General features: G+C 53.2%; 1 protein-coding gene across 4 annotated transcripts in view; it reads right to left on the bottom strand.

Annotated features, from left to right (window-relative positions):
• Ephb2 (EPH receptor B2) overlaps window positions 1-15,432 on the bottom strand; it is a 186,217-nt gene that overhangs the window by 24,999 nt on the left and 145,786 nt on the right. For all 4 annotated transcript variants that reach the window (XM_045150353.1, XM_004657541.3, XM_045150352.1 and 1 more), the window contains exon 6: window positions 5,588-5,712. In XM_045150353.1, coding sequence (XP_045006288.1) covers window positions 5,588-5,712 — 125 coding nt within the window. The remainder of the gene's footprint in view (window positions 1-5,587; window positions 5,713-15,432) is intronic.

The following is a 15,432-nucleotide window of genomic DNA, read 5'->3' as shown; positions in this document are numbered from 1 at the left end:
AGCTTTTAGACACGAGTCATGCATAAGGACTTCATGAATGCCAGCGCTCACCATTACAGAGTAGTCCTCACCAATGGTCAGGTGATGGAAGAAAGAAGGCCAAGGGGGCTAAGTACATAGACCTTATTTTTTTTTTAAATTTATATTTATTTATTTGAGAGCAGCAGACACAGAGAGAAAGAAGCATATCTATCTATCTATCTATCTATCTATCTATCTATCTATCTATCTATAGAGAGAGAGAGCATGGGTGTGCCAGGGCCTCCGGCTACTGCAAATGAATCCCAGATGCGTGCACCCCCTTGCACATCTGGCTAATATGGGTCCTGGGGAAATAGAGCCTCGAACCAGGGTCCTTAGGCTTCACACATCTCTCCAGCCCAAGTACATAGACTTTTCCAGAAAGATTCTCTTCCAGGTAAGCTGGACACAGCCCAGACTTTCACAGTGAGCCCTCACCCCTAGTCCTGGACACCCTGCCTGGAATGTCCTGCCCTCTCGAGGCTGCTGGGCTGGACATTTCAGTTGCATCGACACTAACAAAGATGGCCGGGCTCCTGCGCTGTCCGTGACTCTGCTCGTGAGGGCCGTGTGCTACGGGAAGCATGGAGCTGTGTGCTGCGCTGCCAAAGGAGGCCACCTCCCTGGGGACGCTGGACCGACGGAAGCAGCCTGGCTGGTCTGCAGTACCTAACACCACTCATCAGAGGCATCCAGCAGCCTCGGGCGAATGGCTCTCAGCTCGGGGCTCCAGGCAGGCTGCTGGTCCCAGTAGAGCCGAGAAGAGGCCAAGTGGAGAAGAGCTGAGAGCTGCTCCGGAAAGGGCCTTTCTGGAGAAGGAAGGGAGGAGTGAAGGAGCGCGAAGATGGCCGCAGGGAGGGAGGGGGGATCTTCCTAGGAAGATCTGGAATATTTAGGAAAGAAATAAATTGTTGGGGGCTGAAAGAGATAGCTTGGTGGTTAAGGCGCTTGCTTGCAAAGCCAAAGGACCAAGTTTCGATTCCCCAGGACCCACATAAGCCAGATACACGAGGTGGTGCATGTGTCTGGAGTTTGTTTGCAGTGGCTGGAGACCCTCGTGTGCCCATTCTCTTTCTCTCTCTCTCAAAAAAAAATTTTTTTTTAAAAGAAATAAATTGTTGGCAAAAGCTTGGTGGTAGGCAAGAGCTGGCTAGACTCTTCAGAGACACACCTTGTCACCTCACCTGGCTGTCCCTCCCTAGTGTCTAGGAGAGTCCAGAAGGGAGAGGTGGCGCCTAAGACACTGGGACAGAAGTCACTCCTGGTTCCCCGTGAGCCTGGTTCCTTTGGGACACTGCTGGACTTCAACTTCCCCTTTCTTCTTCCTCCCGATTTCTCCGGAGCTCCATACTTTGCCTGCGAAGGACCCTCTACCAGGCTCTCTAAGCACCCCCACACCTGCAAATATCCTGCCCCAGGAAGAGGTGTCACCACCTGGGAGTCATCCTGCCACATCTCCGGGCTCCTGAGTATCAAAGTTCCAAATTCACTGGCTTCTCACCAGCTCTGCTACGCCTGACCCATGCCACCATCAGGTGCCACCTGGTGTCCCCTGAATGCCCTGTGCAGGGTCTCCTGTGTCTTTTCCCCTCCTGTCCTCCAGTCTATTCTCCACACAGTATGCAAGGATCTTGAGTGCAATCAGAGTCGGCTCACATCATTCCAGAGCCTTCTCACCAGACTTTAAATCAAATCCAGACTCCCCAGGCCTGGAAGGCTGGACACACCCCGGCCAGCCTCCCTCTTGCTGTGTTACTTCTGCCCCTCCCTCCCTCCCTCCCTCTCTCTCTTCTCTGAAAGCAGCTGCTCAGCGCTGCCCCAGGGCCTTTGAGCCTGCTGTGCCTGCTGGCTGACTGACTGTTCTCACATCTGTTTATGACGCCTCAGCTGTCAAGTTCAGCTCAAATATCATGGGATAAAATGTGAATTTTGTTTAAAACAAAAAAAAAGGGGGGGAGGGGTGGAGAGATGCCTTAGCAGTTAAGGTGCTTGCCTGAGAAGCCAAAGGACACACAGGTTTGATTCCCCAGGATCCACGTTAGGCAGATGCACAAGGTGGCGCACACGTCTGGAGTTCGTCTGCAGTGGCTGGAGGCCCTGCACTCCTATTTTCTCTCTATCTGCCTTTCTCTCATTCTCTCTCTCAAATAAAATAAAAAATAAAAAGTTAATCCCCCTACAAAAAGAAAAAAGGGAGCTGGAGAGAAGGACCAAGGTTCTATTCCCCAGTACCCACGTAAGCCAGAAACACAAGGTGGTGCCTGTGTCTGGAGTTCATTGGCAGTGGCTGGAGGCCCTGGCACATCTATTCTCTCTATTTGCCTCTTCCTCTTCCCCTCTCTCTCTCTCTCTCTCTCAAATAAATAAACAAACCAACAAAATCTCAGGATTCAGGCCTCCTTTCATCCATACCACCATTGTTGGTACCCAAGGGACCTTTGCCAGCCTGTTTGTGGCCAGTACCCCAACTGTCTCAGGCCTGTCAGTGTGAGACTCTGTGTTCTCCCTGAGGTGTGGAGGTCATGGCCTTGGGGTGCCTGGTCCCTGTCAGTACTTCAGGCACCCAGCACCCAGCCTGGTCCACAGTTAGTGATGGTGAAAGTCAAGTGGTCCAGTGTCCACGCCCCAAGGGCAGATGTCCCCAAACCTTGAGCAGAGGAGCCGATCAAGCGGGAGGCCAGAGAGGGCTGCTCCTATGTGCCTGGTAGCTCTGGACAGGATCCCTGCTCTGCCACCCTGGGCTGAGCGCTCTCTGACAGGTCCACGTGTCTCTGCGCCTCAGTTTTCCCTCCCATCAGGGCCAGAAAGTACTGTTCTGAATAAATGAGGATGAATGAGGTGACGGTGCACTGTGGGCGCACAGAAGGTGGGGGGGGGGTTGTAAGAGGCAAGAGGAAGCCACCTGAGTGCTACAGAGCCAGCCGGTCCTGCTGTCCCCCCGGGCCATGGGACCTCTAGCCAGTGCAGAAAGTAGGGCAGCGGTACCTCTAGCTCACACCTCCGCCAGCCTCCCACGCTGCCCACTGCAGTAGGAAATGGGTCGCAGGCAGAACTGCTATCGTGAAGGGATTTCTCATTTCCGCTCCCATCTTTGGGGACGAACACTTTAATCACAAAGCTGCTTAATTAGTTTTTTTTTTTTTTTTAAATTCAGAATTGCTAAGCTGTCCCTGCTAGAGGGACAGAAATATTGGCCCCTGCCAGGCAGGGCTTCCCGGGTCTGGGAGCAGCTGGTACAGACACGCAGGATGGCACCACCTTTCAGAACACCACAGGGCAGCGCGGGACCGGGCTGCTTCTTCCAGAACCATAGCTCGTGCCTCCCGTGACCACTTCTGTGAGACATCCAACGGTCACCTATTGCACACCTACTGGACACCAAGCGCTGGGGACCTAGCAGGGGTAACAGCAAGGTCTTACCCTGAAAGAACTGACCTTGTAGCTCAAAGCAGAGGCAGCAAATATATGACTGTGGCAAGGGCTATGCAGAAGAGCATGGGGCCAGGGAAAGTCAAATATAAGCCCATCATGGTCTGAGCAGTGTGGGAGGGCTTCTCGGAGGAGGCAGCATTTTAAGGCTGAGATTGGAAAGCGTGTCAAGTAGGGGCTGGCCCCGAGTGGGAAGGGGCAGGAAGTGGCTGGCGCAGGCAGCCAGCTTTCCTCTGTTTCCTGTTTCATTCACAGGCCCCATCCTCTCCCTCTCTTCATCCACACAATGCACTCATTCATTGGTTGCACCCTGGGGAGACTTGGAGTCCTCCCTCACCCCCTCCTCCCCACTGCCAGCGTGTCAGGCTTTCAAGAGTGGCAGAGTCTGTGGGAGGAGAACGTTCACTGTTGGTGAAGGTGGCTATGTTGACGGGACTCTGAAGACCCTGGCAGACAGGGGAGAGGGCACAGGGAGGAGATAGGGGACCATAAGCCTGACGAACAGGAATGCATGTGCCACCCTGGGCTGCAGTGGCAGGGCACACCCATGGCAAAGGGGTTCGGCTCCTTGCTTCACTGTGGTGTTTTCTATTAGCTTTCAACCTAACTGGACCTAGATTCTCCCAGGAAGTGAGCTTCTGTGCACACCCACAAGGGGTGATCTAGATAAGGTTCATCAAGGTGGGAAGACCCACCTTGACTGTGGGCAGCACACTCCCTAGGCTGGGGTCCTGGGCTGCGTATCAAGGACAGCGCAGGCTGGGCACCAGCATTCTTCTCACTCTGCTTCCCCACTGTGCCCAATGTGAGCGGCTGCCTCGAGCCCCTGCCACCGCGCCTGCCCGGCCGCGATGGGCTGGGACCTGGAACTGTGAGCTGAAACAAACCTTTATTCCCTTAAGCTGCTTCCTGTCAGGCATTCGGATACAGCAAAGAAGAAGTTACTAATACATTCATTCAGTCAGCATCTGTCAGGTGTCTCTCTCTGTGGGGCAGTCTCAGGGCACTGGGGAGGAGGTGGTGGCTGGGCAGGGGCGGACCCTGACCTCTTGGAACCCACAACCTGGATGCGGGGACGCGTGAGGCAGCCAGCGATTATGAGCATCTGGCTGAGGCTGGGTCAGTGTGTGACAAGCCTAGGTGAGGACTCAGCAGACTCCGGGTGACCCAGCAGCGGATAGGGTGCTGGAAGGGAGTGGAGGCTCAGCAAGTATGCCCGGCAGGCCTGGTCACAACTATCTCCATCCCTGCCTTCAGGTAGAGCCACTTCTGGCTCCCTTTCAACTAAGGATTTCCCATCAGCCATTGGTACCTTGGTCAGAACGGAAGCCCTATGCCACCCCTCCCAAGAGCCCGTGAAAGTCCCCATGGCAGCAGGGAGGAGAAATCGCCAATCAAAGGAGGGAGACCCAGGGTGTCTGACATTCAGCAATGTGAGTGGCTAGAGGCTACGCCCACCCTCAGCAGGCCGCACATGGCGATGAGCAAGCCCACCCACGGCAGGCAGAGTGGAGGAGCAGAGCCAAGGCTGGGGACAGTGGCTCTTCTCTTTCACCTGCGTGGCAGTCTCATCTGCATTTGGCCTGCTTGGGACCACATAGCTGGTTAAGGACGTAAGTGGGTTTTGATCTCTCGGTTCTCATTCCTACTTCAATGCATCTCTTCCAAATGTGGGTCCCGGAAGCGGGACTGTGGGTCTGGTCTAAAAGCTAGAGGGGGACGTCTCTGAGAGGCACTCAGAGATAGCCTGGGGTGAGCTTGGAGAAGCCCAGGGGAAGCTCAGGTGTCCCCACCACAGATGCTCTGGACTCTTAGGTGAGGACTCACCATCATGGCTAAGTGAAATGTTTTGGAGAACCAGTTTGTCACAACGTCAGGTTCTTGGAGGTCCAGACCAAAGGGGTCTTGCTGGCAACAGGGCTGAGCATGGCATGTCACCCAGACAATCAGCTGGTACCCCAGACTAGAACAGAAGGTTCAGAGAGGCCAAGGCCCCTGCTAGAGGCTTTACAGCCGATGGAGAGCCTGGTTCTGCCCTGTGGTTATCAGCACGTCTGGCTGAGCAGGAGGGTGGATGCCCGGCTGGGCACAGACAAGGGGCCCTTGGGGAGGTGGGGATCCACGGCCACACGGCTACCTTTTCATAGTATTGTAGCTCGTAGTCCAAGATCACACCGTTGGGCTGGTCGGGTTGGGACCATGACAGGGTGATGCTATCCACAGTGCGGCTCACCTGGTGCATGATGGACACGGCCGACGGTGCTGCAAGAGAGGCCAAAGGTCAGAGGTCAGCGTAGGCACAGATTACCTCAGAGGGACCTGGACAGGCAGGGAGCTGTGGGATGAGGGTGGGAAAAGCACCGGATCAAGGCCACAAGGCCAGTGAGGGAGCAGATAGCAGCCCGCCCTCCCCCGACAAGGCCGCTGTGGTTACAGTGACAGCCTTGGACATACCGGGGGAAACTGAGGCCATGTCAGATTGAGGGAGGTGCACTGGGCCCTTCACTGGGCTTGGCCCCAAGAGGAGGTTGGACAAGAATTCTACTGGGTCCGACAGGCTAAATGATGGACAGATAGCCCAGGTCACAGTGTGCAACTCCATTGCTAGCAATACCGGGAAGAGCTGCCAGGGGCAGAACGCAGGTTGGTGGTATCCAAGAGCTTGGGGGTGCGGGGGGGGGGCTGGGCCTGGGTGGAGCCGAGAAGTTTCTCTTGGGGTTGGTGACAATGTTTTAGAAGCAGATAGGGAAAGGGTATGGTAAACACATGAACCCCCACCGAGTTGCATGTGTTCAAATGGTTAGTGTGTGTTGCGTGAATTTCACCTCAACCAAATCAGCCCATGGGACAGTCAGTCCATTAGTCCTCGGCACCCGCTGTCCCTGTTGGATGGAGATGTGAAGGCTGATTGTGCTCAGCGCTGGAAGGACTTTGATCCAAGTCCCTTGTTTTGTGCACATGGAAACTGAGGTCTAAAGTGGGCCGGGAGTGGCCTGAGAACTCATGGTCATGGCCTGTCCCTGACCCCTACATTTACAATGCCCCGGGTCTAGCACTGCCTTCCTGCATGGAGTCAGTGGAGCCCCACATGCACATGGAGCCTGTGAGGATGGACAAGGAACATGTAGTTAAAGCGACCGCCTGCACTCGTTCACCCAGTTTGCCGTGCTTAGATCTACAGAAGGCTCAGGCGGGGCTACTCCTACCTAGACACCCAAAATGTCTTTTTGCCTCCTCCAATGGGCAAGCTCTCACAAAGCATCCACTGTGTCAGGTGTGGCCCTGGTGACAGGGACAGGTAAAGGCATGGAAGTGTCTGTGGGCTTCCAGAGGTCCCCTAACTAGCAGGGACCAGGGCTTGAGAGGGCTGCTCTTTCCAGAGGGGCCCATCCAGGCATGGGTTCTGGTGGGCTCCTCTGCTAGCCCCGTTGCTTCTCTGAGCCCAAGGTCTGGTAGTCCCATGGAGGACGGAGGACTCATGGGGTAGAGGGAGCACCTCCTGAAGTTTCCCTTGCTCTTGAGCATTTTGGTAACAGAGATCCCTAGTCCTGGCCGCCACCAGGACACCTGAATGCTAAGGCTGACCCTTCTCTTCCAACCTCCACCTGGTCACCCAAGGCTTTGGCTACACTGAATACCAACCTGGCTTAGTCTGGTAGGAACTCAGGGAGCACCATTTCCAGCCCAGCCTGTTCCCCAGAATGTCCCTCGTGTCCCCTGCTAACTGGCTGTGTGACCAGAGGCAAGCTGTCACCTTCTCTGGACTCAGCTGTCTCCTCTGCACCTGGCCAGGCTGGTGCATTTGGGGCCTAGCAGCTCCAATATTCCCTGCCCATTCTCTTATAGCATCTGGCCTGGAAGCCACTAAGCAGGCCTGGACTCCCTTCCAGAACTCCAAGGAACCATGGAAAAGTCATCCCCAGATGGCCTAGATGGGGTGGCAGCCCCCACGTGGAGGAAGAACTCAGACCCTGGCCCAGGCTCTGTGATGAGCTCAGCTCCTCCTTCCTGGAAGGCTGCTGGTCCCCACTAAGCTTCCAGCCACTCTGGAGACAGCAGCTCTGGGATGGGAGTTGGATCATGCTCAGTGTAGAGCCTGGCACATGGTCCAGAGCTCTGGGAGGGTCCACAGTGTCATCTGCTACTGTGTGTACTGTGACCTGCCATGCGATCCTCTCCTGGGATAGGGTTAGTAGCTGCACTTGGAGGGTGGCTGGCGAGATGGAGAGTTTGAGCTCAAGCATGAGGGCCTTGGTTTGACCCCCAGCACTCATGTGGAAAAGCCGGGCCGGGGTCTGGAGAGACGGCTTAGTGGTTAAGGCAAAGGACTCAGGTTCAGTTTCCCAGGACCCACATAAGCCAGATGCACACGGTGGTACATGCATCTGGAGTTCATTTGCAGCAGCTGAAGGCCCTAATGTGCCTATTCTCTCTCTATCTGCCTCTTTCTCTCAAATAAATAAATAATAAAGTATATTTAAAAAAAAGGCTGGCCATGCATGCCTGTAACCCCAGAGCTGAGGGGTATATGAGAGGGGGATCCCTGGGGCTCCTTGGTCAGTCATACTGAAAATTAACAAGTTTCGGTTTAGTAAAACTCAAGGGAAGAAGACATTGGATGGCTTTCTCCGGTCTCTGAACATGTGTGCATGGGCTGTGAGGATCTGCATACACATGGACTACCCCGCCACACACACACACACACACACACACAGAGAGAGAGAGAGAGAGAGAGAGAGAGAGAGAGTGTTTGCACTGACGCTGGGCTATCCTGCCCCAACTGTGCTCCAGGCTGGCTCTCTCCTCAACCTCTCCTAATCCTCTGGTCCTGTCTCCAGTCCCAGAGCCGCCCCCCCCCCCCGCCTTTACCCACCCTCTGCGGCCACAGTGCCCTCGTCAGTTACTAGGCGTTCTGTTCTCCTGAGGATGGGGTTCCTCTATGAGGCCCGGATGAAAACAACCACGTGAGTCACTCTGGAGTCGCCCAGACTCAGGCCAGTGTGAGGATCGTGCAAACCCACAGGGCTGCACTGCCTTCCTGCATGGAGTCAGTGGAGCCCCACATGCACATGGAGCCTGTGAGGATGGACAAGGAACATGTAGTTAAAGCGACCGCCTGCACTCGTTCACCCAGTTTGCTGTGCTTAGATCTACAGAAGGCTCAGGCGGGGCTACTCCCACCTAGACACCCAAAATGTCTTGAGGTGGACCCCTGCACCAGTGGCCCCTCCTGCCACTGACCTGTGGGAGGGTCTTTCACCTCTCCAAGCCTTTGTTTCCACACCCATCGAGTTGGAGTCCTGACATGACAAGGCTGCTTTAGGAAGGTGTGTGTGTGTGTGTGTGAAGGTGGAGTGTGTGCCTGGCCCCACCACAGGGAAATACCACTGGGAATGCTCCTGCTGGAGATGCTGGGTGCCTGGGCTCCAGACAGAAGCCTCATGGGTTGTGGTAGTTTGAATGTGGGACGTCCCCCAAGGCCTCATGTGTTTTGAATACTTGGTCCCCAGCTGGTGGCAATTTGGGAATGTTGTAGAGCCTTTGGGAGGTGGAACCTTGCTGGAGAAGGTGTGTCACTGGTCGGGGTGGACCTTGAGGTTTATTAGTCCAGCCCTACTGGGTATTTTTAATTAATTAATTAATTAATTAAGAGAATGGGCATGCCAGGGCCTCTAGCCACTGCAAATGAACTTCAGAGGCATGCATCACCATGTGCATATGGCTTACGTGGGTCCTGGGGAATCGAACCTGGGTCCTTAGACATTGCAGGCAAGTGCCTTAACCACTAAGACATCTTGCCTGTCCCTGCTGGGTATTTAGAGGAGCTCACTGTTGCTGCTCCCTCCCAGCTGCTGTGACAGGATGTGATGCCCAGTCTCAGCTCTGCCATGCTCTCTCTGCCATGATGGATGAAGCTTTCCCTCGAGACAGTGAACTGAAACAAAGCTTTTCTTCCCATCAGCTGCTTCTGGCTGGGTGTTTTGTCCCAGCAATGAGAAGGCAACTGCTACATGGTCTCTGTCTCCATGCGTCTTTCAACCCAGTGGGTGTGTCCCGCAGGCTGCCACCAGGCTAGGCTCCGGAGACAGTTAGAGACTCAGGATTATGTGGAACCCACATTCACAAATTGGCCTAGGCTCAAGCTTTTGTGTTCCTGATAGTCCCTGAAATTTTACCTCCCAAGAGACTGTGTCCTGTAGTTTGCCTTACTTTTTTTTTTTAATTTATTTTGAGAGACAGAGAGAGAGAGAGAGAGAGAGAGAGAGAGAGAGAGAGAGAGAGGGAGGGAGGGAGGGAGGGAGGGAGGGAGGGAGGGAGGGAGAATGGGCACTCCAGGGCCTTTAGCTGCTGTGAACAAACTCCAGAGTGCCCCCTTGTGGCGCATGTGTGACGCTGCACACTTGCATCACTGCATCTGGCTACATGGGACCTGGAGATTCAAACATGAGTTCTTAGGTTTCGCAGGCAAGCACCTTAACTGCTAAGCCATCTCTTCAGCCCATCCTCTTACCCTTTTTAAAATTTTTTTTGCTTATTTTTATTTTTTTATTTAAGAGCAACAGACACAGAGAGAAAGAGGCAGAGACAGAATGGGCACACCAGGGCATCCAGCCACTGCAAACGAACTCCAGACGCGTGCACCCCCTTGTGCATCTGGCTAACGTGGGACCTGGGGAATCAAGCCTTGAACCAGGGTCCTTAGGCTTCATAGGCAAGTGCTTAACCGCTAAGCCATCACTCCAGCCCATCCTCTTACTTTTAAGCAAGTGTCAGCCTAACGGGGAGACGTGGTCCTGCCGCCCCACCCCAGCCGCTGACATGGCAGTTCTCAGGGGAGCGGTGCTGGAAACCTCAACTTCTAACCAGCTCCCAGGTGAAGTCGATGTGGCTGGGCAGTGGGTCACACTCAGGTGGTAGATTTGGGGCCAGAAGGGGGAAGTTACTTGTCCAAAGTCACACAGCAGATGTTGACATGGTCAGTCCAGAGTCCCGGGCAGCTGAGTGCTGGTGGGTACATGTTCCACTTTCCAATGCCACTTCTCACAGCCTGGCCCTGTGTGGCTTGTGCCTCCCACCTATCCAGGCTGGACCCTCCCTGTGGTTGCCCCCAGCTCCGTGCTAAGAAGTAATTGGACCAGTAACTCCAAGAGAGAGGTGAAGCCCCAGGTTTTGAGACCAGAGCTTAGCCTAGGAGCCTGGCCTTGTCCTGAAGGCCCTAGGGTGTGATGGAAGGACTAGAGTAGGTGGCAGCCTGGTCCTCTGCTAAAACTAACTTGTCATCCTGATGACTTACTGAACCCTGAGATGCCCACTCAGGAGAGTCCCTGGCCTGGGCAGTCTGAGGTCCACTTCAAGCCTCAGCCAAAAACACCCACTAACTCAGTCAGTTCGCTCGTGTCAACCATGATGTGGGCATTACATCCACCTTACAGATGAGACCACAAAGAGGTACAGGGTTTGTGTGAAGAAACCAGAGGTCACGTGTAGCATGCAGTGGAGTGAGGATTTGAACCCAGGCCCACTTGAGTTGTGGTAATGCAGGCTTACTAGGAAGGTCTGAGAAGGCCCAGAAAGGGCCTGTGAGGACACCCTGGAGCTCCAGTCTACACCGCAAAGCCAACACCACACGCCCACTCACCTCCCTGCCTTGGGAGTTCAGCTGTGGTGGGGGTGGGTGAGGCGGGTCTCATAGGCTTTGGGGGGTCTGGGCCGCAAGGCAGGCTTGGGTTTCAGGCAACTCCCCTGGGCTCTGAGCCCCTAAGCCCCATAACCAGGGCATGATGAGGAGGCAGCATCTGCAGGGGAGATGATCAAGGCTGGCCAGCGAAGTCCAGCGGAGCTGGCCCCTCTCCTGGAATCTGGGGATTAACGGTGAGAAAAAGGACAGCTGGATGTCCTCCGGCCCCTCCAAATGCCGCGCCCACCCGGGGTCAGGTTTCCTGGAAGTTGGCCCTCAGGGAATTTTGGTATTTTCAATTACTAGCCGGGCACACCGGCAGGCGATGGGGTCAGTGCTGCCCTGTCACCCCTGCCAGGAGATGGTGCCTCAGGGGACACAGCACCGAAGAGGCTCGTGGCTGAGCGGGCAGGGAAGGCTGGCTGGGTGGGCTTGCTCTGCCCTAACAGGTGGCCGGGGACTCTGCTGTCCTCCAGTAAGCCACTGGGGAGAGTTTGCTCCTTTCTGCCTGGGGCTTGGTCAAGTCCCTCTGTGAGCTGTGTTCCCTCCCCAGGGCATGCTGGCACTGGGGTGGTGTGAGGGAGGCTCTAAGAACGCTTTTGGACTGGGATGCCAGCCCAGGACAGGGGCATGGGTAAGCTGAGATGTTGGCCAGGCAGAAGGCGGGAATTCGGGCCTCACTAGGCAGGAGGCCTACGCCTGGCCTTTCCCTTTCGTGGGTCGCAGAGCCCACAGGCTAAGGGGGCATGAGGAGGGGAGCGGTGGCTGCCACTGGGCAGTCTGAGTCCCATACCAGGCCGAGACCCATGGCCTTGAAGGCCACAGTACTGCTCTTGAGACTTTGCTCTCGAGGATGGCCCTCAGTGGCTGCCAAATGCCCCCATTTCGGAAAGTCTCTTAGTCACTATTCTTCACTCTCTCCTGCTTTCTTTCTTCATTTCTTAATTTGTGTGTGTGTGTGTGTGTGTGTGTGTGTGTGTGTGTATGCTTGTGCACATGCCCACCAGGGCCTCTTGCTGCTGCAAATAAACACCATACTCTTGTATCACTTTTTATATACAGATTAAGTGGGTAGTTTAAGAATTGGACACTGGCTGTCAGGCTTTGCAATCAAGTGCCTTTAACCATGGAACCATTTTCCCAGTCTTTCTCCTGCTTTCTGTTCTCAGACATACCAAGGTCATTCCCACCTGGGCCTCAAACCATTTTTGTTTTCTCCTTTTTTTTTTTTCTCAAGTTAGGGTCTCACTCTAGCCCAGGCTGACCTGGAATTCACTATGGAGTCTCAGGGTGGCCTCGACCTCATGGTGATCCTCCTACCTCTGCCTCCCAAGTGCTGGGATTAATGGTGTTCAACACCATACCCAGGCTCACTTTTACTTTTTGAGGCAGTGTCTCTCGTCAAATTTAGAGCACAATTATTTGGCTAGATTAGTTAGTGAGCCTTTAGGAGTCTCTGAGTCCCTCGATTTGACCACTACCACTGGGACTAAAGGTGTGCCTCAGAACACCTGGCTTGCTTGCTTTCTTTCTTTCTTTCTTTCTTTCTTTCTTTCTTTCTTTCTTTCTTTCTTTCTTTTTTTTTAATTCAAGGTACGGTCTTGCTCTAGCCCAGGTTGAGCTGGAATTCACTCTGTAGTCTCAGAGTGGCCTCAAACTCACAGCAATCCCCCTACTTCTGCCTCCCAAGAGCTGGGACTAAAGGCGTGTGCCACCATGCCCGGTCACTCTAGGCTTTTACGTGGGTGTTGGGGGTCTGAACACAGCTCTTCATGCTTGCCCAGCAAGTACTTTACCCACTGAGCCTTCTCCCCAAACTGGCCTCTGTGTTCTTCCTGGAAACCCCTTCCCTCCTGTCTTCAATGGCCCACCCTCTTCTGTGCTCAGGTCTCCTCTCAAATGTCACCTCCTCAGAGATGTCTCCCCAGACTGCCTGTCCTTTCCAGCCATGCACCACCACACACACTTTGTTTGCCTTAGAGCAGCAATGCTATCTGAAAGCAAGGGTCTTGTCTCTCTCTTCATTCCCACCCTCAAGTAGCATGTACTAGTGAAAGGCTTCAAGTAAGCTACCCACTAACAAATCCTAGTTTTCAGGAAGAGATGGTAAGATTCTATGGCTGAAGACTCCACATACTTGGGCTGCAAGGTCACTGAGAAATCCTGCTGCAGCTGAGCTAAAAACCTCCTCCATGTAGACCAGCTGACAGAAAGCTGGAAAAAGCCATGCTGCATGCAGTTCAATGGAAGAGAGACAAATCACCAGTGGAGATACTCAACAGTGGACACTGAAAGCCTTATATTTGGCCAGCCAGGCTAGATGAGCCAATGGGTGCAATAGTGGCATGTCTGTTATGGGGAAAACCAACTGCCCTCTAATTGGACTGGAGGCCCACTCCATGAGAAGGAATACATCCCTGATACTGAAAAACAACAGGGGTAGTCATGAGCCCTAGGGGTGTAATGTCTGCTGGTGTCTAGCTAAATGTATATACTATGCTCAACAAACTACCTGGTAAACACTTCTCTTAATGTTCATATCCATATATTAATGCTACTCTCACTTTTGATTAGAGAAGCTTCTCTTTTCAGAAGACAGTGATGTTGGGATGACTCAGAAGGCACCGTGGTGCTGAGAAGTGACAGAGGAGTGCTCAGCACTGAAATATCTCTATCACATCTTCCAAGGCTCAGGATTCATTGTGGAAGAGGTGGTGGAAAGAATGTAAGAGCCAAAGGAAGGGTAGGATTCCTTACAACACAATCCTCCAGACACAAAATGGCCTTGATATCCATGACCTCACAGTGCCTGACACTACCTACACAAGACCATTATAATAGGAGAAAAAGATGCTGACATAAAAATAAAAGACAGACTGATTGAGAGGGGGAGGGGATGTGATGGAGAGTAGAGTTTCAAAGTGGGAGGAGGGAGGAAATTACCATGGTTATTGTCTATGGTTTTGGAAATTGTCAATAAAAAAATAAATTATTAAAGCTGGGTGTGGTGGTGCACACCTTTAATCCCAGCACTTGGGAGGCAGAGGTAGGAGGATCGCCGTGAATTCGAGACCACCCTGAGACTCCATAGTGAATTCCAGGTCAGCCTGGGCTAGAGTGAAACCTTACCTCGAAAAACCAAAAAAATAAAAAATAAATAAAAAATAAAAAATCTTGGTTCTTAGCTAGGCCCAGTGAAAAGACTACATTTTCTTGCTGGGGCATGGTGGCACACACCTTTAATCCCAACACTTGGGAGGCAGAGGTAGGAGGATTGCTGTGAATTCAAGTCCAACCTGGGACTACAGAGTGAGTTCTAGGTCAGCCTGGGTTAGAGTGAGACCCTACCTTGAAAAAAAACACCAAAAATTAAACATAAAAATAATAAATAAAAGACTGTGTTTTCTCAGTCTCTACCAGCCAGAGTAGCCACACGAGAATGAGTTTGCTAGTAGAGGTAGGTTGAGATATTATGCAGGACTTCTAGGAAGTCACCTTAAAAGGGAGAAAAATTTCCTTTCCATTCGCCTTCTATCCTCTTGCCTAGGTCATGGTGGAGATGCTGGGGAAACTGCAATCATTTTGGTCCATATGATCAAGAATCCCTGAGGGACGTGGGACCCTGATGGCTCAATGGTTGTCACAACTCCTATTTTCCAACATACTTTACAGAGAAAAAGAATGTTCTCATTTTGTCCAAGCCACCATGCTAGACTGGCTATATCTTGCCCTCTATAACTATACCCCTTGCCCTTGCCGCTTGGTGGCCATCTCTCTGACTCTGGGCTCGACTATATTGCTTTGGACAATTGGATATAATGGACATGACTTGCCAAAGTCCCTGTGTGTGTCTGCCCGCTATCTCGGTTCTCTTTCTACCAGGAGGACATGCACAGGCAGACCTACTGGAGGCTTTGACACACTGAGTCCTCACCACAGCCACTTCCAGGACCACTCCATACAGGTTGACAGTAGTCAACTCCAACAAACCCCAAAGAGTTGAGGCTGACTTGCAGTGGAGGGCACATAAGCCCTCCAGGATCACGGCTGCCATCAGTCACCTCCTGACCTGTGAGCGGACTCAATGCTGCCTGTTTTCTGTCCTCAGCTTTGCTGTGAAATATTCATCCCTATTTTCCATCGGTGACAAAACACACAGGGAATCCATCTTTCAATGACTTTTGCCCGCAATGCCTTTCCCGCAGCTGCTGGGAGGATCAGAGCACCCAGTGCAGGGCAGGCAGAGGGCCTGGGGAGGGAGAGGAGCCCGTGCTCGCTCTTGCCCTCTCTGTCCTCTTTCTGGA

Source organism: Jaculus jaculus, chromosome 5 (genome assembly GCF_020740685.1).
Source record: "Jaculus jaculus isolate mJacJac1 chromosome 5, mJacJac1.mat.Y.cur, whole genome shotgun sequence".
NCBI classification, from domain to species: Eukaryota; Metazoa; Chordata; class Mammalia; order Rodentia; family Dipodidae; genus Jaculus; species Jaculus jaculus.
The sequence above is the reverse complement of the archived record's forward strand: the minus strand, read 5'-3'. Positions and strand labels throughout refer to the sequence as shown.